This window comes from Dama dama, chromosome 21, assembly GCF_033118175.1.
Source record: "Dama dama isolate Ldn47 chromosome 21, ASM3311817v1, whole genome shotgun sequence".
In the NCBI taxonomy this organism is placed as follows: Eukaryota; Metazoa; Chordata; class Mammalia; order Artiodactyla; family Cervidae; genus Dama; species Dama dama.
In genome coordinates, this window is record NC_083701.1 from 66893880 (window position 1) to 66920641 (window position 26762).

General features: G+C 39.2%; 1 protein-coding gene across 1 annotated transcript; it reads left to right on the forward strand.

Annotated features, from left to right (window-relative positions):
• The first annotated feature begins 129 nt into the window (after positions 1-129).
• On the forward strand, positions 130-25892 carry CFAP418 (cilia and flagella associated protein 418). Its single transcript, XM_061123729.1, has 6 exons — positions 130-381; positions 7012-7099; positions 9319-9383; positions 9903-9968; positions 17670-17765; positions 23318-25892. Exons 1-6 carry the CDS (start codon positions 227-229, stop codon positions 23469-23471), a joined length of 624 nt encoding a protein of 207 aa, XP_060979712.1. The 5' UTR covers positions 130-226; the 3' UTR covers positions 23472-25892.
• Positions 25893-26762: the final 870 nt, after the last annotated feature.

Below are 26762 nucleotides of genomic sequence, written 5' to 3' on the forward strand. Positions count from 1 at the left end.
GCCCAGCAGCCGGAACGTCCACGCAGCCCGGGGCCCTCGCGACCCCACCGCGTCTTTTCGCGCGAGCTCGTCAACAACCAAGCCTCGCGAGGGTCGGAAATGGCGCGCGCATGCGCGGGGGCGACGGGGCGCGCGCCCCGAGAGGGGATGGGCCCCCCGCCCTCGCGTTGCCCCTGGAAACCACCCGGTGCCAAAGCGACCCGGGAGCAAGACGCGAGAATACAAGATGGCGGAGGACCTAGACGAGCTCTTGGATGAGGTGGAGTCCAAGTTTTGCCGACCAGACCCACTGAGACTGGGTACGGTCGAGCTGCCCAGAGGCGGCGGCGGCGGCTTCTTCGGCAACGACCAGAACCGAGCCGAGGCGAAAAAGAATCTCAGGTTAACAGGCGGGAGGGGTGGGTTGTTGTGGTGAAGCCTGCTCCAGGCCCTAAGGCCACCCCTCCGCCGCCAGACCGAAAGAAACACACCCCCACCCCCACCCGCGACCTCCAGCTCCTCTCCGTGTTCGGGCCCAGACCCTCAGTTCCTCACTCCTCGGGGCTGCACGTACTCCTGCGCCTCGTCCTCGAGGACCCTAGCATCTCTCCCCGAGGCCCGACTCCGCCCCCGAGCCGGCCCCGCCTCCGAGAGCCCGCGGCTTCCCCAGGTCTGTTCCACCCAGACACATCCCCGGGGCTGCCAGTGGGGCAGAGAGGGTGCAGCTTAGGCCCCTGCTTTCGAACCCCGAGGGGGTCACGGTGACCCGGGCCTCCGTCTGCGTGAGTGATTCTCGTCCCCTTTTCAGATGCGGGGACCCCATTCCCCAGGCAGAACAATCCTTGGGCCAGTTGCTGGAGAAAACGTTTGTTTTCTAGTCCATCATTAGTTGTTGTTGTTGTTGTTGTTGTTTTTCCCTTTGAAGCTCAAAATTAAATGAGATTGGATTTAGGATAAAAGGTTTAGTTATTGGTCACACTCTATTAATCCCACCACCGTCCTTCTACCCAGGGCCCCAATTAAGGGTCCCAGAGGATCTCAGGCATTCAAATTGAAATTTGGAAGAATTTCTTAAAGTCTTGGTTTTTGATCCAAAAAAGTATCTTTCATATTTCTCAGTCTTTTTTTTTTTTTTTTTTCCTGTGTTTCCTATTATTAAATAGCAATGACTTTCTTCTTATATCCACTTCCCCTCAATTCCATTTTTGCCAGAGTGAGTATAGGCCTTCAAAGTGATTGGGAGGCTCTGCAATAACTCTTGTTTGAATCTCTTGGAAACTCTTGTGGAATTACACTGAGGCAGCTTTGGAACAAACCAAGAGAATCAGTCTTGTTCATTTATGGTTGCATCTGTGGGTTTTGTTTTGTTCTTGTGTGCCTCTGTGTGATTTCCCAGAACCCAGCACCATTGCTACCCAATTTACTAGATCTACCTGTAATGACATATGTTTGTTTAAAAACTCACCCGCACAATAAAAACATTGGAAAGAGTCTAAAGTTCAGAAACGGAAGTTCTAAAAATTAGTTGAGTGCTGGGCAGCATTCTAAGAAATAAATGTTGAGCCAACTAAAATGACTGCTTTGAATAGGCTAATGCTCACTTGACTGTGCAAGTATCACTCTCATTAATTTGTATATTGTTATCTTGAAGGCTGGACATCCTTCTGTACTCATTTCCAGCAGATCTACCATTCCTGTCCTACAACAGTGTTACCTTGCAGTTTCTTTGTTCTTTTTATTCACTCCTTTGAGGGTGGAGAGAATTTATCAAAGAGCCTTCCAGAGCCTATTCACCTTAGGAGAACTAGCACAGAGGAATAGGATGACTTGCAACTGGCTGCTGAAAATGGTAAGGATTAGTAAGGTGGACAGATCCTCTCCAAGCACAGGTCCTTTTATGCCTCTCTGTAAAATCCATCTGTAATCCTAGCACCCCAGCCCACCATACTAAATCAAATTCTTCAATAATACATTTACAGAAGCTGTAGCAAGCCAGTACTACTGTTATTCACATGTTAAAACTTTTCATTTGGCAGTATAGTTATAAAGGTAAATTGCACAGAAAGCGCCAACAAAGATGCTAAACTTAAATATAAATGCAGTATATAATGTCAAGCATTAAAATTTTATCCTGAGCCAAAACTGATACAAGAAAGTTAGGAACCTACTTATAATATGAATTTATTAATAGGAGACTACCTGCCAATTGTATAGTGATTTAGCCTGTATCTCTTTTTCATTAAAGAGCTAAAATACTGAAACTGTGTCTTTAAAATGAAAACTCTGCAACTAATACATGACTATGCCACATCTGGATATCAGGGACAGCTACTAATATAAAGAGAACATAGCAATTTGATGAAGACTTCAAAATGATAAAGAAATATTAGTTTTTTAAAAAAAAAAAGACTGATGTGAGTTGAACTGCAATAAGAATAATGTGGTTCAGGATGATACATATGGGGAATATTTACAGATAATATCATAACCTCCTAGATAATAGCTATAATAATAACCAGCATTTATTGAATCCTTTCTATATACTAAGAGCCTTATGTGTGTTGTTTCACTTAATTTCCAAATCCCTATGAAGTGAATGCTATTATTACACTCACTTTACATTTAGAAAAATAGTTACTTGCCCAAGTTCATATTTCCAAGTCTACCAGGACATTGTACACCTAGATATAAGCTTTTTTGTATACCTTTCACGTTTAATTGTGGTTCAAGTGTTAAACTCCAATTGTCTATATTATGTAGAATATGTATTTTATTTTTGACAGAAACTATGTTTTAAATCAAAATTCAATATAAGAAGCAAAATCAGAGAACCAATAGCTATTTATTAATGTTTGATAAAGATTATTGTAGCATCAAAAAACCAAACAATATTATACCATCCTTTAAAATTTATATGCTCTCTCACTGAAATGGTGGCATTTTTTTTTCCCACTTCTATAGGAAAACATAGGCAAGCATAGACATCATAAAATTGTGTGACTTAATAACAGACCAGAATCTTAATGTAACCTGGTAGTTTGAACCCCTAACAGAGTAGTAGACTGGTAACATTTGAATGCATCTGATTCTTGAAATTGTGAAACTGCAGGAGAGGGGAATCCAGAGAGAACATCCTGAAAATCAAAGTAGAGAATTTCTCAGGGACATTTTAGCAACCTGCTGTCATAATAAAAATTGAAGGAATTGGTACCCAAGTATCAGGTGCTTCTGAAAGATTAAAAAGGATTGTTACTGAGAAAGGCCATTGAATGTAATGATTTGGGCAGTAGAGATTTTGGCGGCAAAAAAGGAGTTTCATTGTAGTTGAGGGATATAGAGGCCAGAGACAGAATATTACACCTGCAAGAAGTTTTAAATAGTTGTCTAGATCTGCTTGTTACATACAAAATGTCTGAAGTTCTGTGTGCTTAGTCACTGAGTCGTGTCTGACTGTTTGAGACCCCGTGGACTGTAGCCCACCAGGCTCCTCTCCTCGAAGATTCTCCAGGCAAGAATACTGGAGTAGGTTGCCATGCCCTCCTCCAGGGCATCTTCCCAACCCAAGGATGGAACCCAGGTCTCCCACATTGCAGGCAGATTCTTTCCCGTCTGAGCCACCAGGGGAGCTCAACAATAGTGGCGTGGATAGGCTATCCCTTCTCCAGGGGAAATTCCCAACCCAAAAATTGAACTGTGGTCTCCTGCATTGCAGGAGATTCAGAGAGATTAAATATTGGGTTGACCAAAAAGTTCTTTTGGGTTTTTCCACAGCAGCTTATGGAAGTTTAATTTAAGCTTAAATTCCATAAGCTTCATTTAAACAAGGTGGATAGTTCTCGACTATTGGTGCCTTTCCCACTCGCGGGGCGTTTGACGTCGTCTTGGCATCTTTGATTGTCACAGCTGGGGAAGGGCGTGCTGCTGGCATCTAATGGGTAGAAGTCAGGGACACTGTAAAACACCCTACAGCCTGCAACAGTCTGCCCCCCCACCCCATGACACACATCAGAGGGTGATCCGGCCCAAACGTCAGCATTTCTAAGGTGGAGAAGCCCTCAGCCAGGCCACCAGCTGATGCTAAACCCAGTATGTTAATGCTTGCAGGGAGGTAGAATAATGGATGAAAGCTACTCTTCAGGAGTGATCAGAGAGGGTGGAAGCTTCGAGAGCGTTTTTGGAGTGCTTCTCTGAAGAGCAAAGCATCCTTGGCAAGAAACCAGTATGGTGGTGGTTTAGTCACTGAGTCGTGTCTGACTCTTTGCAACCCTGTGGACTGTAGTCCACCAGGCTCCTCTATCCATGGGATTCTCCAGGCAAGAGTACTGGAGTGGGTTGTCATTGCCTTCTCCAGGGGATCCTCCCAACCCAGGAATCAAACCCAGGTCTCCTGCATTGCAGGCAGATTCTTTACCAACTGAGCTATGAAGGAAGTGTAGAGTGGAAGATAATAAAGGTAAAAGTTAGAAAGGGAAAAACTGAAAAAGAGTGAACAGAGACGGAGTCAGTCATGCAGTATTAGACAGCAGCCTCTGCATTCTCTTACGTCAGGTTAAGTATCGCACTCTAAGCAGCATCAGGAGCTTCCCTGGTAGCTCAGCTGGTAAGAGAATCCGCCTGCAGTTTGGGAGACCTGGGTTCACTCCCTGGGTTGGGAATATTCTCCTGGAGGAGGGCATGGCAACCCACTCCTATATTCTTGCCTGGAGAATCCCCATGGACAGAGGAACCTGACAGGCTACAATCCATGGGGTCACAAAGAGTCAGACTCTTTGTGGGATCACTACTGAGTGACTAAGCACAGCACAGCACGAATAGTATCAGAGAAGGACTATAGTCCTGATACTAAGAATTTCAGAGAAAATACGTTTCTACAAATAGACTGAAAAGCCTGTCTTTTAAAATAAATAGTTTCATGATCCAGTGAAGTTATAAAGTAATAATGATGTATAGCATCTGTACAATAGCAACTCTGAAGAGAGTTAATCTCCTTTACTGTTCAGTTCAGTCGCTCAGGCGTGTCTGACTCTTTGCATCCCCATGAACCACAGAACGCCAGGCCTCCCTGTCCATCACCAGCTCCCGGAGTCCACCCAAACCTATGTCCATTGAGTCAGTGATGCCATCCAACCATCTCGTCCTCCATTGTCCCCTTCTCCTCCTGCCCTCAATCTTTCCCAGCATCAGGGTCTTTTCCAATGAGTCAGCTCTTTGCATCAGGTGGCCAAAGTATCGGAGTTTCAGCTTCAACATCAGTCCTTCCAATGAACACCCAAGACTGATCTCCTTTAGGATGGACTGGTTGGATCTCCTTGCAGTCCGAGGGACTCTCAAGAGTCTTCTCCAACACCACAGTTCAAAAGTATCAATTCTTCGGCACTCAGCTTTCTTTATAGTGCAACTCTCACGTCCATACACGACCAGTGGAAAAACCATAGGCTTGACTAGGTATCTTGAACTGCCCTAAATTAAATTCCAAGCCTCTCCTCACACTATTTATATGACCTTGTGCAAGTTTTTTAATCTCTTCATTTGTGTATTCAGTAACATTCAGTAATGTGCATAACTTCTATACAGAGTACATCATGAGAAACTCTGGGCTGGATGAAGCACAAGCTGGAATCAAGATTGCCGGGAGATATATTAATAACCTCAGATATGCAGCTCACACCACCCTTATGGCAGAAAGTGAAGAACTAAAGAGCCTCTTGATGAAAGTGAAAGAGTAGAATGAAAAAGTTGGCTTAAAGCTCAACATTCAGAAAACTAAGATCATGGCATCTGGTCCCGTCACTTCATGGCAAATAGATGAGGAAACAGTGGAAACGGTGGCTGACTTTATTTTTCTGGGCTCCAAAATCACTGCAGATGGTGATTGCAGCCATGAAATTAAAAGATGCTTACTCCTTGGAAGAAAAGTTATGACCAAACTAGACAGCATATTAAAAAGCAGAGACATTACTTTGCCAACAAAGGTCTGTCTAGTCAAGGCTATGGTTTTTCCAGTAGTCATGTATGGATGTGAGAGTTGGACTGTGAAGAAAGCTGAGCGCCAAAGAATTGATGTTTTTGAACTGTGGTGTTGGAGAAGACTCTTGAGAGTCCCTTGGATAGCATGGAGATCCAACCAGTCCATCCTAAAGATCAGTCCTGGGTGTTCATTGGAAGGACTGATGTTGAAGCTGAAACTCCCAATACTTTGGCCACCTGATGCGAAGAGTTGACTCACTGGAAAAGACCCTGATGCCTGGAAAGATTGAGGGCAGGAGGAGAAGGGGACAACAGAGGATAAGATGGTTGGATGGCATCACCGACTCAATGGACATGGGTTTGGGTGGACTCCGGGAGTTGGTGATGGACAGGGAGGCCTGGCATGCTGCAATTCATGGGGTCGCAAAGAGTCGGACACGACTGAGCAAATGAACTGAACTGAACTGAGTAAATGTTAGCTGTTAAATAGCAGTCCCATGCAGTAACAGTTTGTCAGTAATCCTGTGATGGCTTTACCTGTAGAAGATAAAGAGGTCGTTGAGGTACTCTGTCAAGCAACTAACACTGTTCTGTGTGGGTTTATAATTGATCATTTGGTTATATAACCTTTGGCTCCTGTACTAAAGAGACTGTTATTTGACTTACAGTGCAACCCTTAGGGGAAAATTAGACATATGAAAATTATCTTTGTTTATAATTCTCAGGTTCTACTTATACATATTTTTTATTCTTTAATAAGTGGTTAATTTAATTTGGAAAAGTAGATACCTACCTTTCTCTTATATATATCATATGGCTTTAAATGTTATATTTTAAGTATGTAAAAGTACAAATGTGAATTTGTACCCAACAAACTACATCTTTTTCTCAAGAAACTTGGGCTATGCCCATAGTACAAAAATAATAACATCACATTTGTCCTTTTGGTATCAACTCTAACAATGGACTTTATTGAAACAAAATTCTTCGGATACTTGGCTGACTTTATCTGCACTTAAGCTTCAAATGTTTTTTTGGTTTTTTTGTTGTTGTTTGTTTTTTCAGATCAGCAGAAACATTTGAAGAAGAAGATGATCTTGACAGTCTTATTAATGAAATATTTGAAGAGCCCCACTTGAACAAAAAATGCTTTGTAAGTAAAGTGTCATAAAGGTAACAGCAATTCTTTCACTATCTCAAGACATGTTTAAAATAATCTGAAAGCTTATAGAATTTACAAGTATCTATAGTCCTGAATTATGAGAAGTAAAATTGTTTAAAGAAATTATTCCACTTAGATTTATACAAGAAAAAAGTATTAGAAACTGTGTGTGTTTTGCTGTTTATTTCTCGTCAAGAATGATAAATTAGGAAAGCCATTGAACAAAACGCAACTTGCAGATGCAGTTGATTAGTTGTATTTATTTGTAGACTCTAAGAGCACTTTTCTAAAAGATCAAAATCAGCTTTCATTATAGGAATGTGCTTAGCATCTCAGATGCTTTGCCGTTGCTCTCATCCCTGAACTAACGAGTTAGTTGGTAATTTAATTTTTTAAATATGTGTGTATCTATGACAACTTTATAAAAGCTTGTAAAATAATGTAACAGCCACCTGTATATTTACTACTCATACTGAACATACCTTAACATTTTGCCAGATTTACTCCTCTGTATTTTTTTTTTTTTTTTTTTTTTTTTTTTCTGGCCATGCTGCGTGGCTTGCGGGATTTTAGTTCCCCCACTGGAAGTTGAACCCAGGCCAAAGTAGTGAAAGTGCCACTGAACTGCCAGGAGCTATATATATCTTCAGATCAAGGCATTTCAGAAAGAGAAAGAAATACTTTTCTAAAGAAATATTAGAGAATATAATTTGAAACAAAAGTAGCTTTTATAATCATGAAGAAATACACTTTTATACATTTCTTCTGTATGCTCCCTTTTTTTTTTGAGGGTGAGGAAACAGATTTTATTTATTTATTTATTTGGCTACACGTTTCAGTATGCAGAATCTTAGTTCCCCAACGAGGGGTTGACCCCATGCCCCTTGCATTCGGAGCTTGGAGTCTTAACCACTGGACCACCAGGGAAGTCCTTGTATGCTCCCTTTTTGAAGTGAGTTATTATATTCAGTTTTCCAACCTGCAGGAGAGAAAGCAACCCAAGTTAAACTTCCGGAGAAAAGCAGATTGATGTCAAACATTGATTGGATGAGAAAAGAAGTGTGTGAATTGTCAGTCCGTGCCCAGCTTATCCTAAGAGGCCAGATCATGCTCCTGAGAACAAGACTCCCTCCCCCATTGCTCACCCATTGTGTTGTGTTATTCTTTCTTTTTTTTTTTTTTTTTTCAGTTAAAGTATAGTTGACTTACAGTATTATGTTATTTGCCAGTTATTTTGTTCATTAACCATTTTCAGACTCACCCAAGAAAGCCCAGAAACAGCTGCAGATGTCCCAGTGTGCCAGCTTTTGAGTCATAAACACGAGCCAGGATGGCACATGGAGAATGCTTCCAAAGACAAACAGAGGCTTGGGCACAATAGTATTTTTCATATATGCACTAAAAATGTTTCCAGTTCTGTTTAACATCAGTTTTATTTAACAAATAAAAGAGTTAAGAGAAAATAGTAAAACAAAGTATTTTGCCTCCATTAAATTTCCTCACCTACTAGGTAAAATGATGGCATGTCTCTGCATAGTTTAAATTGCCTTTTCTCCTTCTCATTTCCTTTCCTTGGTGGTGGTCCTAGTATGTGGTTGGCTTATGTTGTTTGGTACCTTATACCAGTTAACACTTAATAAATGCTTGCTAATGATGATGTTGTGTAACCATATAAGAACTACTGTATGGTTGTGACTAGGTAGCTCTACATTTTCATTGAATGTCTAACGGTTGATACCATTCTGTTTGATCAAAACTAATATTCCTGAAGTTACCCAGGAGTTTGGTTAATTTATTTTTAGTTCAGGTGAGTACAGCCTTTAAAATGAGCCTGAGATTTTCTTCCTCAATTGCATTTTTCCATGATGAAGTTTTAAATAGCATATCCTTCATATTAAATCATTGAACTCTAGTATTAACTGAAGAGTTATAAAGTGACTCTAAATCTTAGCATGCTAATAATGGCAGTATGTCAATTTTCTAGACTAAACGTTAGCATAGTAATTTGTAAATTCCTCAGAGAGGTCTGCTTCCCCTTTGCTTTTACAAGGTTTTGATCATTGTTTTTATTTCTGAAACTTTAAAATCAAAGGAAATTTTTATTTAAGCCATTTTTAAATACTCTTATTATAAAATAACAAATATTAGTTTTCATGTTACAATTCTATAAGTTACCTCTGGTCTTTTATTATTTTGGTTTTTCTTAACAGAAATTAAAATCTAAATCTTCAGGTAACACATCTGTCAGAGCTTCCATTCAAGGCCTTGGTAAAAGGTAAGTCGGGATTGCCTCAGCAAACTGCTAAGCATGGTCTGGTAGATTTTGTTACCATTTAACAACACTGAGCAACAAAGCACTGGTTAGTTTTCAGGAAAAAGACCAAATAGCAGCATTTTTGGTGCTCTTATGATCTGTGACTCCTTAGCGCAAAGGAACTTGAATGGGAGGTTATTGCTGTTGTAAATAATTTTCTGCTGTGTGAAAAAACGTGTGAACAGTTTCTCAGAATTAATGTGCTGTTATACTCTTCAGTATTTACTTTGTCCCTTACATTATTTGGCAAACACATTTTTCTCTGACTCATTTTAACTCTTTGAGTGGTCCTGAATGTACAGGTTTTATCCAGTAAAGCACTGACCCTGGAACAAATACCTCTTCCTTGTAATAGTTGACTTGCTCGGGAAAATATACAATGTTGATTTCAAGAATATAGAGTCAGTGAGGCTAAATTAACTTCTCATGCTTCTTTTATGTTTTGGTTTTATTTTTCTCCCCTCTGTTGAACATGTCTAGCTGCAGCCCAGTGTACATTGGCGGAAGCACTGTTCCATGTGGGATTGGGACAAATACTTCACGGAGGTAAGATGTCAGAAATACATTATACATTAATTAGGTTTTTCCAAATTGATATCCTGTTAAAACATAGTTCTTATCATCTTGGCTTGAGCCTGTTTCATCATAAGAGGTATATTTTGTTAGCCAGTCTGAGAACACTTTACCAAAATGTATATTATTCATAGGTGATACCTGTAAAAGCTGTGATGTTGGGTATGTATGGTTCATTGTGTTGACACCTCCTCTAAGATCACTTGAAGTGCCTGCGTCACTTCCATCCCAGCTTGGTTTCCGCAGGACGCCAGGAGCTGAGCTTCTGCTTTGCCTGGTCCCCTCCAGGCACGGAAGCCAGTGAGCAGACAGGTGGACAGGGCAGCCATGTACTATGTGATGTGTTATGCACCCTGCCTTGGCCAAGCAGCATGAGAAGCTGCGGGTCTGGAGTACCCAAAGAGCTCTTAAGCATAGTCTCTTGGTTTTACATATTTCAGAAGCAGAAACCCTCCTTTTGTCATCTCTTCCCCAGCCCGCCTTTTACCCAGTGGTTCACTCAGGACCTCTTTCAGGGCGGTCTTACAATCACGGTGCCGCCTGTCCCAAGCCCCCGCAGCCTCAGACTCCCGGCCTACACCACTGTCAGTTGTCGTAAAGTGGGGAAACAGACTGGTGTTTGGTGAATCTTTTTTTTTATTGAAGTATAGTTGTTTACAATGTTAATTTCTCCCATCTAGCAAAGTGATTCAATTATACATATATATACATTCTTTTTCATATTCTTTTCTATTATGGTTTATCACAGAATACTGAATATAGTTCCCTATGCTATACAATAGGAGTACCTTGTTGTTGTTTATCCATTTTATATATAATAGTTTGTGTCTGCTAGTCCCAGATTGCCAAGCCATCTCCCCCGTACCCCCTCTCCTTGACATCCATAAGTCTGTTCTCTTGTCTATGAGTCTATTTCTGTTATGTAGATAAGTTCATTTGTGTCATATTTTAGATTCCACATATAAGTGATATCATACGGTATTTGTTTTTCTCTTTCTAACTTATTTCATTTAGTATGATAATCTCTGGGCCCATCCATGTGACTGCAAATGGCATTATTTCGTTTTTTGTTATGGCTGAGTAGTATTCCATTGTGTATATATGAAGTGAAGTGAAGTCACTCAGTCATGTCTGACTCTTTGCGACCCTGTGGACTGTAGCCTACCAGGCTTCTCCATCCATGTTATTTTACAGGCAAGAGTACTGGAGTGGGTTGCCATTTCCTTCACCAGGGGATCTTCCTGACCCAGGGATCAAACCCGGGGCTCCCGCACTGCAGGCAGACGCGTTACCGTCTGAGCCACAGGGAAGCCCATTGTGTGTGTGCACCACGTCTTTATCCATTCATCTGTCAGTAGACGTCTAGGTTGTCTCCTTGTGTTGTTTGTCATTAAGTAGTTCAGCAACTCATTTTACTGTCCTGGTTAATTTGGTTCTACTTTTACAGAAGCCTACTTAACTAAATTATTATGTTTTGTCTAATTATTTCTAAAACACTTTTTCATTTTCTGGTAATTTTTTAAGAAATGAAAGACTACACTATATGACTACACAATCACACTTCAGGAGAGATAATCATTGTATTGAATAATAAAAGTGGGGTCCAAAAAGACATTGTTGGAGGGTGCAGCTGGCCTAGACCTTGGAGGCCCAGAAAAATGGGCTGTGGGACCAGAGGGAAACTGAGGATCTGGGGCAGCCTAGACCAGGAAGAACAGGCCGTGGACAGGCTGCAGCAGCCCACGGGAATGATGCTTGCTGTGAGGGCTGGTACATAAGCGCGGATAGCACCTGACTCATCCTGCGTTGAAGACTGTCTATACAAAGAATTAGAGACACAAACTGCGCTTAGAGAAGAATTCCATCTGGTTGCTATCAATCCCGACTTACCTGTGTCAGCCCAGGTGGACTTGTCTCAGCCGTTGCCAGACCACTCTGCCTTGGATCCAGGCTTCTCTCAAGTCACCCGTGAACTATACAGCGAAGGTCTCCAAGTTACTATCCACTTCTGTCTCCTGTAGTCTCACCCACGTAGAGCATTACAGAAAAGATCCCTCCCATACTGTCTTGAGCACCTCTCCCCTGTTCAGAAGTAAAATGAGAGCGGACATCTGTCTCATGTTAACTCTAAACTCATTGTTTGCTTTACTAAATTGTCCTTGTTCTTCCTCTTCTTTTTTCAGTTCTTTTACCTCCAGTTGAAGCCTAGGTCAGATACTTTAATTCCAGTAGAACACTTGTTATGCTTCTGTTAATACTTTCCACTTAACACTTTTCTGCCTCTGAGTATTTTTACATTTATTCCCTGTCTAGAATGGAAAACACATACAATTTGCATTTATATGCACAGGTAAATGTTTATATTTGCAGATCTTCCTCACCCATCACAAATATATTAATCATTGACCACCCTCTTCATGACACAGATCAGCACACACAGAAAGATAATCACATACATATTCATGTGCATATAAAACCTTATATGTGTGAAGTACTTTATACTGTCCAGAGTACTTTTTTTGTATATGTGTATTGGTTCATCTGCTTCACAGGAAAAAACCAAGATGCAGATAGAGCAAGAATTTTTAACCCTACTTGATAAATGAGGAAATGGAGACACTGGTGTTATTTTCATTAAACATGTACTAATCCATCAAGTGCTTGCTAAGTCCTAGATTTTAAGTGAACACCTTGTGGCAAACAAATAAATGAACACTTCCCTCCCCTCAATGAGCTTTCAGTCTAGATAAGGAAAGAGACTTTAATTCTACAAATAATAATAATTCTATAAATAACTATGTGATTTCTACATAATATGTAATGTAACGGATAAGCATACTATACACATAGATAATTGGCATTCTAACTAATATGAAAGGTTAGGGAATGCTTTCCTAAGCAAATAATATTTAATCAGACTATGGTATGATAAGTAGGATATAAGCAAAGAGAGGGGACCATTGGCATCACCATGTTAAATGAGGACACACCATGTTAGGTAATCCCTGAGCTTGAGAAGCCAGAGGTTTTGGAGGAAGGAAGCAGCCATGTGAGCTGGAGTGTGGTGAGTGGGGGAAAGAGTGGCTCTGGAAGGAGATGGAGAGGTAGTCAAGGGATGTTTGGTTTGGGGCCCTGAGGAGGATTTTAGAAACATAAGTCCTAGAGCAGTGGAAGCCATTGGGTTGTTAGTTTTGTTGTTTTTGTTTATGTTTTTTTAAGCAAATAGAGGTGACATAATCATATTTGTGTTTCTAAAGAAATTTTGGTTCTAGAATAGAATATGGATTGGAACTTGGAAGGATAAGACAGGAGGGAACACTGGAAGACCAGTCAACAAACTGTAGTTAGCAGTGGTCCAGGAAGGAGACAGTGATGGCCACAGTGACCTAAGTGCTGGCAGTGGCTGTAGCAAAAAGGGGTCTCACTTGAGATACTTAGAATATAGAAATGACAGGATTCAGTGATTAAATGGCTATTGGAGGTCAGAGAGAAAGTTGTCAAAAATGACTCCCAAGTGCTGTTCCTTGCCCAAGGCAAGGACTCAACTGTGTAACTTGATTCCTAGTCCATTATGCTTTCTAGCATACCAGTTGATTATATAATGTATGCAAGAAGGAAGCGCTTCTGCTACTGTAACTGTTGTTATTTTCCAACTGCCCAAACGGCAAACCATGCCCAAACAGTGCCCAGTGCACTGTGTAGATCTGACTGAGGACCACAGAGTCTGTGCAGAAGACTATATTGGGCTGTGTTTTGGACATTCCCACCGCTAACATCTTTATAATAGTACAGATTTTACTTACTAGCCAGATAAAAGGACAAAGCCATTGGTGACACCTTCTTGTTTGTATTTTCTCACATTTTAGAGGAAAGACCTGACAGTTATCTTTAATTGGAACCATGACTTTATGTTAGATATTCTTTTATATATAGTTAGGAAAGAAAAATATATTTAAGCTCTGAAAATAAGCACAGATTTACATACTGAGAGTATAAACGAAGGTCTGCTCTACCTATTTTTCATGTGTTGTATCTGTTTGATTTTAAATAAAGCTCAGATTTGAAAGTAATCCTGAATGATTTTAGAGTGTAAAGATTTGAGTCATTTACCCAGCTGGTGGAAAGGAGGAAGAGTGGTGGAAAGCAAAGCATAGTGGCATTGATAAGGTATAGATAAAACCAAAGCGTCATCTTCAAGCCAAACTGAATTTTACTCTGCTCATTTTTTAAACTACTTGCAAGACTGGAGTATTCCATAGACTGGTACCAATTATGATCTAATAGAGTGAATCGTAGCAGCAGAATGATTTCTTAGCTGCAAGTTAGTTTTATGTTTCTCAGAGGACAGTGTTTGTAGGAAAATGTGGTAGTGTGAATAGATTTGAATAAACTACTAAATTTTAAATTAAAAAGCTGTATTTAACATTATGGTTGAAATTTTACACATACAAAATGTCAGGAAATTCTAAATTATAGTTCCCACAACAGCAGTAATTCAGGCAAATTGTGCATATGTATTAAGGCATTAAAGTTAACACTCTGTGCAGTCATGTAATAAACTACATATGCATAAGAAAGCCAGTTATAGCAGCTTTGGGAACCATCATTTTGCATTTTCCTGACCTGTACATTCAAAATCCAAGTTCAGATGTGTACAAATGTAAGTGTGTTTAATTTCCATATGTACAGATTTAATTTCATAGATTTCTAACAGTTCAAAAGAAAATATGGAATTGTTTTTCAAGCTTGTATAGATTTTAAATGTGTAGTTATTGTTGTAACTAATATTTTTAGAAATATAAAGCATTGTCAAACTTTCAGGCCAAAATATATTTGCAATTTTGAAGTTGACATATCTGATTTTAGAGGGAAATAAGTGAAAAAAATATAATGATGGATTTTATTTTTTAAATGTAGAAGTATTATATGTTTATTGGGGAAAAAAAAAAAAGTGGATAAGGAGAAAGATAACAATCTCCTTCCAAACCTAGACAGCATGTTAAAAATCAGAGAAATCCCTTTGCCAACAGAAGTCCGTATAATCAAAGCTACGGTTTTTCCAGTAGTCACATACAGATGTGAAAATTGGACCATAAAGAAGGCTGAGTGCTGAAAAATTGATGCTTTCCAACTGTGATGCTGGAGAAGACTCTTGAGAGTCCCTTGGACAGCAAGGAGATCAAACCAGTCAATCCTAAAGGAAATCAACCCTAACTGTTCATTGGAAGGACTGATTCTGAAACTGAAGCTTTAATACCTTGACCACCTGAGCCAACTCATTAGAAAAGACCCTGATGCTGGGAAAGATTGAGGGCAGGAGGAGAAGAGGATGACAGGATGAGATGGTTAGATGGCATCACTGACTCAAGGGACCTGAGTTTGAGCAAATTCTGAGAGATGGTAAAGGACAGGGGGACCTGGCTCACTGCAATCCATGGGGTCACAAAGAGTCAGACAGGATGGAGTGACTGAACAACAACAAAATGTTTTTATAAACTTTTAAACACCTGTACAGGGAAATCTGGGCAGTGGTTTTTACAAAAACAGGATCATGCTGTATATGTTGCTCTGCACCTAGTTTTGTACACCTTTAGGTCAATAAGTAAATGTAATTATCTCTATCAACTGCCTGACATTCCATGGTATAAATGTTATTCAATCTTTTCCCTCCTGGGTAGCTATCCAGATGATACCCTGTTTTTCTGCCATTTCAACAATACTGCGTAGAAATTCTTGAGATATATGCCTATATTCTGGTACTTTTATTTGTAGATTCCCTAAAATGGGATTGCTGGCACAACAGCTAGGTATAATTTTAACTTTAAAATTATACTAAGATTTTTCCCAAAAGGTTATAAGTTTACACACCCACCAGAAATGTCTGAGAGTGCTAATTTTTGCTAACATAATTGGTTTAAATATATATTCCATAGTTGCTTTAAATTTTAATTCTTTATGTAGTATTTTAACTTTTTAACAAATGCTATGTGTCAAGCGCTGTTATAAGCACTGAATCAATATTAGCTTAGTTAGCTCCTCCTAATTGTGAGGGTGTAATTATTACTATCGCCATTTAACAGATAGGGAAACTGAGTCACAGAGAAGTTAAGTTACTTGACTATAATTACACAGCTGGGGAATCAGCATTTGAACCTAGGCAATCCTGTCTACACTCTTAACCACTCATCTATGCTACCTGTATTAGTGAAAGTATATTTTAGATTTTTTTTCATTGTTGTCATCTTTAAGCAGTCTTTGTCAGTATAAGTATTTGATAATGTGTTGAAGATGTTTTCTTTCACTCTATTACTAGTCTTTTCACTTTGTTTTTGGTATCTTAGAAAACCCTTATTTCCTTGTAATTTTTAGATGATCAAATGTATCTATATTGATTCTAGGTTTTTTTTTGTTTTTTTTTTTAATTCTAGTTTTAAAATACTTCAAACAGTGGAGATCTCTTAAGTAAATCACAGTTACTATACAAGTCAAATTGTTTGCAGCAGCAATTCATAATTCTTATTGTATGTTATCATTTTACTCGTGAAGTCACTGTATAGTACATGACTTTTGAGATTTGCTTGGCATTTCAGTTCCTCGGGTTGTCACTGACTATCTGTTATGTGCTAAGTATCGTTTTTAGCAGTTCTGTCCTCTTTCATCAGCAGCATTTGGCCCTTTACTGCATCTCTGCCATCAACATACAAGCCTGCTCTTTTCCCTTTTTTCTTCAATATAACCTTCTCTTAATCCCACTTCCTTTACAACCACCACCTCATCTAAAGAAACTGCTTATATAGTAGATTTACCTTCCCAGTGAAGCCTGTGCAGACCACTGTATTTAAAATTGCAGTACAGTTCCTCCCAGTGCTTCCAGCTTTATTGACTCGACTCTACTTTTTATTTTATTTAAAGCATTTTTATCATCTAACATACTGTATAATTTAGTTATTATAAGTATTGTTTATTCTCGAATTAGAATCTAAGCTATATGAGGACAGAATCTCACCAGCACATAGTAGGCTTTCAGTAAATATTTTTTAAGTGAATGAATGAATAATGCAAAGTAGTGGGGAAACAGAAGCAAATAAGATATTGTCCCAGCACTTACAGGAAAAACAGGTTCATTTCAATACATTGTGGCCATTCTGTGATAGAGGTATCCTGAAATTTTCATTAGGAAGGGAAACACTTAAAAAGTTAGCTTAAGTGAAGATCTCCCTCAGATGCAATTTAAAAACTTAAAGACCTATAAATCAGTTTTTTTCTTTATAAATATATATGTGTATATATCAGTATGTAAGATCTTAGTAAAATAGGTAGGTTTATGCAGAAATTTAACCTAAAAATTCAAATAGGTAATCAGTCCATTAGTATAAAAATTTATAATCAGATTCATCTTTATGTTTCTGTTGTTTACTCAGTAATCTGTAATGTGTGGTATAGTCTATGAATAAATCAGCAGATTTTCACATTTTAAAAATATTTTGTTTATCTATTTGGCTGCACCAGGTCTTAGCTGCAGCACGTGGGCTCTAGTTCCCTGACCAGAGATTGAACCTGGGCCCCCTGTATTGGGAGCATGGAGTCTTAGCCACTGGACCACCAGGGAGGTCCCAACTGTCAAGTTTAAACTTACCAATCATTTCTAATGTACAGTTATTTTTCTCTGAACAGAGCATGTGACCATCTGCGTTGTACAGCCTGTGATTTCTTGGTAGAAAGCTACGATGACTGTAGGTGGGACAAATCGTGTGATTACCTGTTCTTCAGGTATGTTTCTAAAAACTTCACCCTGTGAAAAATGTACTTAATGCAACTTTATATTTCTTATTGTGCTATGATGCCTCTTGGTGGCCTTGGCCAGATTGTGTGACCTGCAGTCTTTGATATTTCTCGTATCATCTCCTTTCCATCTGTGCTATCAGCCTAATTAAGGACATGTTACTTCTGGACAAGAGTTCAGAAGTAGCCTCCTCACTATTTTTCCTGAGTATAATCTCTTCTTCCAGACCACCCTTCACTTGCTGAGAATTAAAGCATAACTCTGAGTATGCCATTCTCTTGCCCCAAACCCCTCTGCTTACAGAATAATGTCGAAATTCTTTAGCATGGCATGAGACCCTCCACAACTCAGTCCCCATCTGCCTGTCACCCAGCTTTGTTCGTCTTTCCACCGTACAGTTTTCACCTTTGCTAGGTTATAGGTACGTCAGAGTACTCAGTGCCCCCGTTCCCTGTGACTTTGTGTAAACTCTCCGCCTCTTGGGGTACCTTCCCACCATTTTATCTACCTAAACCCTACGTGTCCCTTGGTACAATTCATTGCTCATTTTCCATGGTTCCCTTACCACTCTCTCAACTTGGAATTAAACCCATCCTTTTTCATGTGTCCACAGCACTTTGTACCTGTTACAGTACTAACTGTAATAAAAGGTTGAAAAATTCTTGGTTGGTATATGTCTGCCTCCCTCCTTGTGGTTGAAATAATATCTAACTCATGTTTTTGTAATACTTACTGAATGCCTAATGTTTTTAAGTTATAAAAATATATTTGAGCTATACCTTCACATTTTCAAATAAAAATTAAGGGTTAAAAAATAGTAAAGTACATATATCATGCATTTTGGGTGCCTAAAATGTTTGGGTTTGGGTGCCAAACCTGCTAAACAAAGACTACATTCTCAGATACAAGTAATCAGAATTATTGCAGCACTCTTCTGTAGCATAGGAAACGGGTGAAAGGCTTTCTTCACACCTTTCTGGTAGCTGTTCTCATATAAATCTATAGGAGTCTCCTCTAGTGTTAATATAAGAGTTTTTAAACTTTTCACATCAAGAAGTGTTCTGGAAATCTTGTGAAAACTTTGAATCCTCTCCATATATGCAAAGAAAAACTCAGATATGTAAATACTTAGAAAAATTATAATTTGAAAGATTTCATGGTCCCCAACCCCAAAAAAGCCTAGTGCAATCCCCAAATCCAGGTCAGGAGCCCTTACTCCTGACCTGGGTTTGTGTTAGTCCACTTTTTAATCCCATTTTTGGAAAAGTTAGCTTTTAATTTCATATTCATGTCATCTTTTCTGACTTATCTAAGCCCTCTGCTATATACTTTCTTCTAGTTGATGCAATACCTGGGTAATAGTCCACATATTTCACTAAGATGAACCATCAATTTTTGTAAAACTAGTATAATAGAATGCGTATACCATCAAAACCTCAGTGAGCACAGGCATAAAGGAAGCTTACTGGTGATTTAGTTGTACTTGAGGAACTTAGTGTCTCCGAGTTTTCAAGAGCAGTCGCAGCTGGTTCACTGCAGGTCTGTTTGTTGTTGTGCTTACTCACTCAGTCATGTCCTACTCTTTGCGACCCCCTAGACTGTAGCCCGCCAGGCTCCTCTGTCCACAGAATTTTCCAGGCAAGAATGCTGCAGCACGTTGGCCATTTCTTACTCCAGGAGATCGTCCCAAGCCAGGGATCCGACCCACATTTCTTGTATCTCCTGCGTCGACAGGCAGGTTCTTTGCCACGAGCGCCACCTAGGAAGCCCATAGCTATGAGCAGCCTGGTTTTTAAAAACTACAGGCTTCTAGATAGTGAGAGCTAGAAGATTCATTACACTATTAAAAATAGATGATGTTTGCTGATGGGCATCTAGGTTGCTTCCATGAGGTACATATACACCATGGAATATTACTCAGCCATTAAAAAGAATTCATTTGAATCAGTTCTAATGAGATGGATGAAACTGGAGCCCATTATACAGAGTGAAGTAAGCCAGAAAGATAAAGAACATTACAGCATACTAACTCATATATATGGAATTTAGAAAGATGGTAGTGATAACCCTATATGCAAAACAGAAAAAGAGACACAGATGTACAGAACAGACTTTTGGACTCTGTGGGAGAAGGCGAGGGTGGGATGTTTCGAGAGATCAGCATGTATATTATCTATGGTGAAACAGATCACCAGCCCAGGTGGGATGCATGAGACAAGTGCTCGGGCCTGGTGCACTGGGAAGACCCAGAGGAATCGGGTGGAGAGGGAGGTGGGAGGGGGGATCGGGACGGGGAATACATGTAACTCCATGGCTGATTCATGTCAATGTATGACAAAACCCACTGCAATGTTGTGAAGTAATTAGCCTCTAATTAGCAACTAATAAAAAAAAAAAAAAGATGATGTTTATTGTGATTTATTTTTATACAGCATACTAAATACAGTGTTTAAGAATAATGAGTAGTTACTGAAATCAGTAGAAAATACCATCTCAGACCTCGGGATGCTTGGGAATATGTTTGGGAGGTAAGAGAATGGAACAAATAAAGGAGAGGCTATGAATCCCCATCAGGATATAGATCATCGATATGACATTTTGTAGAGCATTTCTTTTTATCAGGCTTGCTTTAGGACCTAGTCTGTAGCATTGTTAAATACCAGGCTCACAAGATGAATAGGACACAGTGTCTGCTCTCAAGCTACACTCAGTTTTGAGAAGGAGAGACACTGTTACAACATCACATGATAAATGTAAAAGAGGAATTTCACATGGCATGGTGGATGCGTTCCACCCTGGGGTGTCAGAAAAAGCCTCAGAGCCTTGAAGGATAACCAGGAGTTTGCCTGGCAAGCCAGATGGACACTGGTGTTCTTTTAAGAGATATTTTTAAAGACACAGGTGAAGCCGCATGGCGTGTTTGGCAACTTCCAAGCAATTTGGACTGTGTGGAGTTTCGGCTATAAGAGCAGAACTTGGCAAGAGGTGAAGTAGGAGCGAGAGATCAAAAAGAGCAGAGGCACAGAAGTAGTGCTGAGGAATTTGGACTTCATTTTTTAGGCAGTGGATAACCACTGAAGGTTTTTAATCAATGGAGAGATCTGAATATTTGAATTTATAAAAGATTGCTCACTATTTATGGGAACCAGACCAGTTTTTAGAATCACAGGAATTATATTGTGACATATAATTGTGGTAATCACAGGACATATATTGTGGTAATCCAATGGGAAGGAAATTATCTGAGTTATGACAATGGGGAGGGTAGACTAGAGATGGATTCAAGAGCTATTTTAGACTTAGTAATATATTTACGAAGTATATATTTAGTAATCCTGACTGTGGAAGATGAGAGACAAACGTTACCCAGGATGGGTCCTGAATTTCTGTCTTGGTTTACTAACATGGGCCATGGTACAGTCCATTGATAGAATTTAAGAACAGTTTTGAAGGAGGAGTCTATACGTTCGTTATGGGAGCTGATGAACCTGTGACTCTGAAGCTCAGATAGGAAATGTCTCTGTACAGTGGTAGTCAGAACCATGAGACTGGAAGATGTTACCCAGAAAGGTGACTTGGAAGCCTATTAAATGCTTCCAAGGCAGAGTTAAAGGCTCCTTTAGTTAAGATAGGAGACGCTTTGATGTTTATATTGTGGAGGGGAGGGAAGACATTGGAAGGGGAGGTTATGTGAGTAGCAAGGTCTTGGAGGCTTTGGGGTGCAGAGTGCTGATGGAAAGTGAGCCGTGAGTAGGAAGAGGCCTCCTCTGTGCCTGGGTAGAAGGTGGTCATATGCTGATGTGTTTTCGGGGGGGGGAAGCTAGGAAACGGAAGCCTTTTCACATCTCATTGCCTGATTTTGTGAATGAAGATGTGATCTGCTTGAAAGTAGAGAAGTAGAGGGGAGATGAAACACGAGGAGGGCAGGACGTGATCACTGGAGAAACCAGAAGTAGGTGATGACCGAAGGCGAGGTAAAAGTTCTGGGAGTATCCCCGAATGCCGAGCAGGACATTGGGAGCCGTTTGTTGTTAGTGGTACCAGTCTGCATGTTGGTTATACAGTAAAAACCCATTTAGTTGTTTCATTGTCCTTATCTCATAAGTGAGGGCAGTAAGTGTAGCCTAGCTTTGACAAGTTTTAGAACTTTCTAAAAAGAAGTGTAAGCTATACTTGACCATCCTGCCATAATAGCTAAGTAAAATGCTCTTATTTTTCTATTAAATCATATTTCCTTTATGGAAAATAATGATATTTTCTTTCTAAGCTTTTAAAAATAATGCACTACTTGAAATGTATTAATTAATTAGTTCCTTGGCTTTCATGATTCCTGTCCTTGAAATCTGTAAGGATTCAATCCAATCAAGTGTCAGATGTTAAGTCTGTCAAAATATATTACAGATTGAATAAAGGACACTTCTTCACTTAGCCATTTAGTTTTAATTAAACATATTTAATTTTGTTCGGCTATTCTCTTTTCCATAAAACTTATTCATTTCTTCCCTTATCTCACTGTAACCTTAGCTGAGTCATTCAGCTGGTCAAAGTCTCAGTTTCCTGAAGTCGGACCCTTGGCCTTGAAAAATCTCTCAGGTTTTTGTTAGTGTCAAAATTGTGCCTGAATTTTGTGCAGTATTGACTGTGGTGCCCATTGGCCACCAGAGGGCACTTTGTATCCTGCTTTCCGTTGCAGTAACATCAAATAACAGCACTGTCCTTTTTTTTTTTAATACTTGTACTGTGTTTCATCATTTTTACTATGTATTTTTTCATCATTCCACTTTGAATTTTTTCATCTTCTTTTGCCATGAAATAGTTACATAAATTCAGTACATGAACTATGAAAATCATAGTTGATTTTCTGTTAATTTCCATGAATTAAATTTAACTTCTGTAGTCTTTTTTATCACAGCACCAAGTCAGATGGTTATCGTTTTTCATGAGTTCTGCCCATTGACTCAATTATGTTAAAATTACTGACATTTACTTCAGGATAGGCTTTTTTTTTCCTGATACTAGAAGTGAATAAGAACAAATTGAAATAAATGAGATACAATATGAATTCAACACATAGAAATAACAAGCACTTTTTCTCTATTAATGAAAATTTTTCATAGTTAACATATCCAGAAGCCTGTTACCTGTATGCCTCTTACATGCCCTCCATGTGCAAGCTTTTAAAATATGGCACGGATGAGTGTTTGAGGTTGGAGATGAACCACCATCTTTTCCACTCTGTTCTTACATTATGTTGTCTCTGATAGGACACATCAGTGATTCTTCAGCTCTTTACGTCACTGTGTTCTACAGCAGCCCTAATAAACAGACCTAGAGGATTACCATTTTAAAATGTTGAAACCCTCAGAAAGAGAACACCAAAGCGTATCTTCTGTTTTGCATGTGAAAACACCGAGCAGTTCAGTGTTTGGATGTTGTAAAGATTGGAAAATAAAGCAATGAGAGTTTCTTTTTTTCTTTTTTTAAGTCATTAAGCACTGAACAAAGCTATTATACTAAAACCTTCTTGTTCTACCAACAGGAACAATATGCCAGAATTCCACAAATTAAAAACAAAGCTGGTAAAGAAGAAAGGAACACGAGCATATGCCTGCCAGTGCAGCTGGCGAACTGTTGAAGAACTGACTGATCTTCAGACCGATCATCAGCTTCGCTGGGTTTGTGGTAAACACTAAGGATCCAGACTTTCCACATTCAGACAGATGCATCCACGAGAGCAGTCTCTATTAATCACCACAGTGTTTAGGTAAAGGTGCATAGTATCATGCTCTTTGGAAAAGACAAAATTTCTTTTAATGGCTGTACAAATTTTCAAGGACTAAATGGACTTGGGAAGATAATGTGCTTTAACATATTGGAATTATTCCTTTTTGATATATGAGCATTTCACTTAGTAAGGTAACAGGTTATCCGAATACTTCTTTGCTAGACTGTCTCCTGGAGTTTCATACAGATATATAGCCATTCACTAGTAATTGCCGTACTCCTGACTGCTAATACACTTAGCATGAGTATTCCTCATTATAGCAGTTAAAGGATAAAGCTGGCCCTGAGGGGTCACTGAGGGCGTACACATCACCTGCTCTGGTCAGATCTGTTGTTAGCAAAAATCATAATTTAGACCCGTCAGAATCCATATGGTCAGTGACCGGTTAAAGGGTTTTTGAAGTGTATGGGTGAATTGTAGGTAAAAACACTGCCTGTTTCTGATCTTACTTCACAAATTCAAAGCAATTCTATGCGCAATAATAGGTATATATTACCAGTTTTAACTTATTTCTCCTCCTTCTGTTCATTTAGATATCAAAAGGTATCTAGTTTTGTATTTTAGCAAATATTCATTTCTATATAAAAAAGATTTTTTTGATGCACCTAAAACTACAAGGAAAAATCCTGATACAGATCATTGCTGGATTTTCAAAGTACCTCCTTGCCTTTAATGCTCTAAAACTCCATTAAGTAAAGAGAACAGCAAGTAAGGTATTTTCTCAGGCAGCCTGTTGATTTTTCTGGTAGGATCAGGTTGACATGCTGTTTATTAGATAACTACATGAAAACAGAAATAAAGCATAGCTGAACCAGCAGGTAACCTGTTGGGCTCCATAATATGAATAAGACTTGAGGAACCCTACAAAGCAGCACATTTGGAAAAGCAGTTACCTCAAAATCACCACCTCCCAGCCTCATCAAGAGATTCCAGTTTGCCAGATGCTCTTCACCGCATGTGTCTGTTATGCAGTTCAGATATGTGACACAAGGCTTGCTTAAAGGGAGTAACCGAACATAGTTACGATCTGTTTAGTCTTATACTGAATCTGTTCCAGCCATTTAACTCGGGCAAAGAAAGATCTGGTCATTGCAGTCCTCCTAACCGTGACACTTCTGTAGATGTGTATAACTTGCTCTAGTAAGCCTAGTATTCTAATAGGATACATCTCACTGGCAAACGCTCACATTTTTATATTGAGGATATGCTTGTTGCAGGAAGGGGGACCCCTTCCAGGGCCCGAAACTGGGCTCTTGTCTAACACTTGGAAATGAATTGTCCGAGGAGACACATGTGCTGACAAAGCAAGAGATTTTATTGGAAAGGGCACCCGGGTGGAGAGCAGTAGGTAAGGGAACCCAGGAGAACTGCTCTGCCACGTGGCTCGCATTCTTGGGTTTTATGATGATAGGATTAGTTTCCGGTGGTCTTTGGCCAATCATTCTAATTCAGAGTCTTTCCTGGTGGTGCATGCATCGCTCAGCCAAGATGGATGCTAGCGAGAAGGATTCTGGGAAGTGGACAGACAGGCAGTGTCTCCTCTCGACCTTTCCCAAACTCTTCCGGCTGGTGGTGGCTTATTAGTTCTCTATTCCTTATCAGGATCTCCTGTCATAAAACAACTCATGCAAATGGTTACTATGGTGCCTGGCCAGGGTGGGCAGTTTCAATCAGTGTGCTTCCCCTAACATGCTTACAGATCTTATCTTTCAATAAAAGTTTTTTATCCGCTAAAATTTTATCAGAAACATAGGAGGATCTGGGTTGAATAGCCTATTTAAAAAAAATAGCAGAGCAGCAAGATCCACACATTCAGGACCTCATGGAATTTGGCACATTTAGTCATAATGGTGATTTTTTTTTTTAAATTTAAATGAGCAGATTTACTAAATTATGGATTAGAATTTTTCGCTTTTATAATTTCATTATAACTATTCTGTAACTTAGGTATATTGCCCATGTTTAGCAGTCCATAACATAATAATTATAATAATTAATTCCCCAATGTCAGAAATGTGTAAATGAGTTCATATTTTTGTTGGCAATTTACTTTATAAGCTTTTTAATATTGTATAATTTTTAATCTAAAATGTAGAAAGTATGTATTTATATACAAATGAGTAGACTAGTACCAGTTGTAACTTATTAGCCCAAACACAGCTATTTTACTGTCAGTGTAGAAGAGTGTAGCTTGTAATCAATTATAATTTTTAAATGCAAAGTCTATAAAACTTTCAAGATGTTTTGCCCATTTGTTTTCAATATTTATAATAATTTTCTACTACCTTCAAGTATCTTATTTTTTTTAATAAAGTTTTATTGAAACACAGTGTGTAACAAACCCATTTGTTTATCTAGTTGTAGAGCCCTAGTGCTGGCTCGGTCTTTGTGGTGCACGGGCTTAGTTGCTTGGCAACATGGGGGCTCTTAGTTTCTGGATCAGGGATCAAGCCTGAGTCTCCTGCATTGCATGGATTCTTGACCACTGGACCACCAGGAAGGTCCCAGCAAATGTCTATTTTTTATCAAGCCAGATAGTTACTTTATTTGAACTGTTTATTTGAACTGTTTATTTCCACCTAAGACTCAAGACTTGACAAACCAGTATGTTTTACTCATTCAAATATTCTCTTAAGCAATGTTAATGAGACTATATTTGCTTGAAAACCTGCCTTTCTTCAAGATTCATGTCAATCATTTATTTGCCCAGGACAACTCACCTTGTGCCAATGTTATCTCAAAATGCATGTTGTGGGTGAGGGGCCTGGTACCAGTCTCTGAGTTTTGAGACATTTCCTTTCTCTAATTAGCAGACTGCTAGAAGCTATATAATCTCCAGCTAAAGACTAGCAGGGGGGCACTCTTTCTGCCCCCTTCTGATGTCTATGTCAGAAGCCTTCTCTATCTCTTTTATACTTTAGTAAAACTTTATTACACAAAACCTCTGAGCGATCAAGCCTCGTCACTGGCCCCGGATTGAATTCCTCTCCTCGGGGAGGCCAAGAATCCCAGCATCGTTCATGGCTCAGCGACAACCTTACACTACTTTATTTGACCTTTATCTTGCCCAGAAGTAAATAAATAATAAGTAGCTTTACTCTGTATTTAGGTGTATTTTTTTTTGTTTTATAATAAAATATTCATATGGGGATTAATGCGATATACTTTTGATAATTTCCTTTAAAATGTCAACAAAAAG

What these genes read in the sequence shown, in the direction of transcription:
- CFAP418 (XM_061123729.1), top strand. Translation starts at nt 227, where the DNA reads ATGGCGGAGGACCTAGACGAGCTCTTGGATGAGGTGGAGTCCAAGTTT. An exon ending in ATTCAAGGCCTTGGTAAAAG is followed by an intron (nt 9,384 to 9,902) that starts GTAAGTCGGGAT and finishes GAACATGTCTAG; the next exon opens with CTGCAGCCCAGTGTACATTG. An exon ending in GGGACAAATACTTCACGGAG is followed by an intron (nt 9,969 to 17,669) that starts GTAAGATGTCAG and finishes TTCTCTGAACAG; the next exon opens with AGCATGTGACCATCTGCGTT.